The sequence below is a fragment of the Capsella rubella genome, unplaced genomic scaffold (genome assembly GCF_000375325.1).
Source record: "Capsella rubella cultivar Monte Gargano unplaced genomic scaffold, Caprub1_0 scaffold_73, whole genome shotgun sequence".
In the NCBI taxonomy this organism is placed as follows: Eukaryota; Viridiplantae; Streptophyta; class Magnoliopsida; order Brassicales; family Brassicaceae; genus Capsella; species Capsella rubella.
Genome location: NW_006238855.1, coordinates 1461 through 6097, shown reverse-complemented (window position 1 = coordinate 6097; position 4637 = coordinate 1461). Strand labels below are relative to the sequence as shown.

General features: G+C 37.8%; 1 protein-coding gene across 2 annotated transcripts; it reads right to left on the bottom strand.

Annotated features, from left to right (window-relative positions):
• Positions 1 to 1190: 1190 nt before the first annotated feature.
• LOC111831867 lies at positions 1191 to 2932 on the bottom strand. Of its 2 annotated transcripts, none has more exons than XM_023787276.1 (2): positions 2871 to 2932; positions 1191 to 2778 (listed from the first exon to the last, which is right to left on the bottom strand). In XM_023787276.1, the coding sequence occupies exon 2, from the start codon at positions 2630 to 2632 to the stop codon at positions 1301 to 1303; it is 1332 nt and encodes a 443-aa protein (XP_023643044.1). In that variant the 5' UTR covers positions 2633 to 2778; positions 2871 to 2932; the 3' UTR covers positions 1191 to 1300. The 2 variants fall into 2 exon arrangements, with proteins under 2 accessions (XP_023643044.1, XP_023643084.1); XM_023787316.1 differs by having other exon boundaries at positions 1191 to 2769; positions 2871 to 2929.
• Between the last annotated feature and the right edge of the window lie 1705 nt (positions 2933 to 4637).

Below are 4637 nucleotides of genomic sequence, written 5' to 3'. Positions count from 1 at the left end.
CGGTCCGTTTTTATGATCCCCAAATTTGCGTATTAGCTCTAAGTTCTTTCGGTCCGTTTTTATGATCCCCGACTTTGCGTATTAGCTCTAAATTCTTTCGGTCCGTTTTTATGATCCCCGACTTTGCGTATTAGCTCTAAGTTCTTTCGGACTGTTTTTATGATCCCCGACTTTGCGTATTAGCTCTAAGTTCTTTCGTTCTGTTTTTATGATCCCCGACTTTGCGTATTAGGTCTAAGTTCTTTCGGTCCGTTTTTATGATCCTCAAGTTTGCGTATTAGCGCTAAGTTTTTTTGGTCCGTTTTTATTATCCCCAAATTTGCGTATTAGCTCTAAGTTCTTTTGGTCCGTTTTTCTGATCCCCGACTTTGCGTATTAGCTCTAAGTTCTTTCGGTCCGTTTTTATGATCCCCGACTTTGCGTATTAACTCTAAGTTCTTTCGCTCCGTTTTTATGATCCCCGACTTTGCGTATTAGCTCTAAGTTATTTCTGTCCGTTTTTATGATCCCCAACTTTGCGTGTTAACTCTAAGTTCTTTCGGTCCGTTTTTATGATCCTCAACTTTGCGTATTAGCTCTGAGTTCTTTCAGTCCGTTTTAATGATCTACGACTTTACGTATTAGCTCTAAGTTCTTTCGGTCCGTTTTTATGAACCCCGACTTTGCGTATTAGCTCTAAGTTCTTTCGGTCCGTTTTTATGATCCCCGACTTTGCGTATTAGCTCTATGTTCTTTTGGTCCGTTTTTATGATCCCCGACTTTGCGTATTAGTTCTAAGTTCTTTCGGTCCGTTTTTATGATCCCCGACTGACCGTATTAGCTCTAAGTTCTTTTAGTTAGTTTTTATGATCCCCGAATTTGCGTATTAGATCTATGTTCTTCCGGTCCTTTTTTTGATTCCCGACTTTCTGTATTAGCTCTAAGTACTTTCGGGCCTTTTTTATGGTAATATGTTTCTCCTAGAATCGACACTCTTGAAGTTGAAGTAAGGGTAGGCTTTGCACCTAAGGGATCGGGGGATCTCTTAGATCAAATGATGTGGAGCGAATGGTCGCACAAAGGTTGCGGAAGATCCTTTGATTTACCGAACTTGGACTTGCCTATGGATATTACACACCAAAGAAAGAACAAGAGAGAGTGATCTAACTTAGAAAGAGTTTTTGATAAAAGATTAGATGAGTTCTCAAAAGAGATTACAAGGGGTTTATAAAGAAGAAGGAAGTCTTGGAACACACTCACAAGACTACCTTGGAAATAACAAAATATTAAAGATAGAGTTTGAATAGAAATGACTCTTCAACTACTTATTTTCGTCACTCCTCTTGGCCAGCAAATTACTCACTTGGTTTGGGCTCTTCTTGGGCTTGTAATAGGCACAAAACAAGCTGGACTTGATATATATTCCATTCGGCCAAGTTATGAGTGTATTTTCATGGTTTGGATCAACAAATGGGTGATTTGAATGTGAATCATTTGCCTCATTAAAAACCTTGTCAAGAAAACCCATTGGGACAAAACTTGACAAGGGAAAAAGAGTACAAATGAGACACATTCCCATTTGGTGATCATGTATCAAAACCATTGAGGTTAAGATAACATCTTTTCCATACTCTTTCTCTGCTATAAGCTCATTATCTGATTCAAACGACTCCTTAGCTTCGAGTTGTTCCTCTACTTCAAGCTCCTCCTCGGCTACAAGCTCTTTGTGAAGTTCCAAGTTCGATGTGCTAGGCATGATCATATCATCCTCTCCCTCTTGAAAAGGATTTGACCTCAAATCCAATTCATCTACAATGAAAAGAACCAAGTCAATAACTTTTAAACGGGAACTCATATTAAACTTACCTTGCAGCTCAAGTTCATAAGCTTTGTTGTTGATTTGGCTTGCTATGTTGAATTGACCATCGATCTTTGGGATTAGATTGGATTCCCTTTTAGCTGAAAATCCTTTCTTCCTCAAGTGTACCCATACTTGTTCTCCAACCTCAAAAATCATCCTGAAACGAGCATAAGGTTTTTTATCCTGCGTGAAAACATCTCCAATTCCTGTCCTCACAAAGAGATTCAGTGAGAGAACTTCTAAATCTGGTGGCTCCTCTTTTGTACCTGCAATGTTTTCAAAACCTTTGACCAAGAACAAGTGTGTTATTACAGTCATGAAGTCATTATAAACATGCAAACAAATCTCAGCTTGGACTAAATCAATATCCTCATAATCTTCATCTTTTAGTTGCACCTTAGGACAATAATTTGATTCCAAATATTCATTCAATAAGCATGATTTATTCTCAATGATTTCCTGATGTAATAAAATTATAATCATAGCCCTTAAATCATGAGGAATAAATCGAGTCGAGGAATTACTTACCTGGATAGGATCTTTGACTTGTTCGGTGTTTGTCATCATTTTTGGATATGGGGGTTCTTCTTTGATCAATGCGTTTGTGATGACCAACTTATCCTCTCTAGAGGCTATCTTGCACAATGAGAACTCAGAATGTTGCAGAATATAATCTTGCACGGTCATGTTCTCCGCCTTTTGATATCTTCTCCCTCCAAATTTGTTGAAGCTCGGCTTTAGCTTGTATGTTGCATCGGGTGGTACTTCTTTGATCAGAATGAAACCACTCATGTCTTGGTGTTTATTCTGGTCCAGATTGGGTGGCTTAAACCGATTGTCTCCCTCTCTTGTTTCAGTTCTTCTCAAGCGCTTGAAGAGTGCCTTAAAAACAGCATTTGGCTCTTTTGACAAAGACAAGCGAATCAACTCTGTGTAATCTTGAAAAAAAGAATCCTTGAGAATAAAGATACTTATCTTATCATAGTTGTATTTGAGCACAAGTATTGCATCAGGCGGTTTATCTTTGAACCTTGAAGAAGGCTTGACTACTTTTTGGTGATTCGAGTTTGACTGTAAGATGGCAAGATCTCCTACATCAAAAGGAAACTGTTTAGACACAAAGAAAAACATTAAGCAGTTAGAATGAAAGTAGAATCTTAGAATGAAGCATCCTTGGGCGATTGAAGTTGTTTTCCTCAGGTACTTCCAGCTCCAGATTCCACAATGATAAGTCTTTCTTTTGTAGCTATCTGGTAGATTCTCTTTGACTTGAATAAAACATGTGAGTGCTTTTCTAAAGTACTTATACTTCTCCATGTCACCTGTTCCTTTCTGAGCACTTATGGGACAGAACAAATGCATGATACTTGGAATAGAGAAATCAATAACATGATCTTTCATAGTTGGTTTGCAAAGATCTTTGAACAAAATTGATTCACACAGCACATTTTCAAGCAAATGAAACATTTCAGATAAAGATTTAACCAATACATTCTCAGTTTTAGTTCGGAACATCTCAATTTCATTGCTACACAAAGAATCTCTCAAAGAAGAACTCAATTCAAAAAACTCATCGAAGAGAAAACCTTTTGGCTCAAATAACATTTCAAGTGTGAGAGTTTCAAAAGTCGGAATGATTTTATCAAAAGCAGTTTTTGAAACACAAAATTCCTTCGCATTTTCTAAACCAAAACGTTTTTCATCTTGAGCAGAAATCAACACAAACAAATTAGGATATTTCCTAACCATATCAATTTCCTTACAGTGCTTTCGTGTGTAGTCACAAGGAAATGGTATAGGAACTGGTTTTGGCACAAAGCTGGTGTGATCCAAATTATTACTCAATGGCCAACTCCTTTGCGTTGTTTCAGACGTTTCTTTTTCTTGAACCTGCGAAAAACAAACAACACTACTCGCTTGCTCCGGTCCTAAGCTAGTTAGTTTTCCACAAGTCTTTTCAGACGCAACATTTGATTGAATAAAAGGAATATCACAATTAGCTTTTAAGAACTCCCTGGGTAAGGCAAGTTGCTCCATTGTTTTGTTTTCAGTTTGCTTTTCCTTGCGAGTTACGTTTTCCTGATCTTGAACTGCTAGATGTAGTTGAATCTCCATGTTCTCTTTGATGTTGTTCACATCACTTTCTTGCAGCATCATGAATTCTTTGCAGATTGGTAACAGTTGCTTTGGTTCTGGCTTTTGAAAAGACATTTCCTTCTCGAGACAAATTGGTCTCTCCTTTATGGCTTCTCCAGTTTTGTCATTCTCATGCTTCGATGTATGACCTGAATCAACATTCTTTGACAAGAACAAGTGCAGGAAACAAGAACTGGAATTTTCTAAACCTCGACAAATTACTTCACTACTTGAGTTTGGTGAGCTCAGTTTCGATTCTAATGAAGTATTAGTAAGCTCAAGTTTTTCAGGGCAAGTTGCAACTAAATGTCCTTTCTTACGACAGTTATAACAAGTAACTCCCCTGGATTTAGAAACAATAGAAGACTTACATTGCTTTGGTTCACCGCTTGATTTAATTGATAGTTGTCGGCTTTGCTTGTGAACTACAATTTGTTCAGGGACCTTCTTTGGTTGAGATGTTGATTTAGCCTCCATTTTCTGATTTTTAAAGTTCTTGGTTAACTCCTCAAAAAGATCAGCTTGCGTCTTAGCCTCCACGGGTGTTGAGGTTTTCTTTTGATTTGGGACTACGACTGCTCTCTTTTCTTGAACTGCTAACCCTTGAATTTTGGAATTGGCTTTTGGAGCGCGTTCTAGTGCTTGTGGAGCATACTTATTC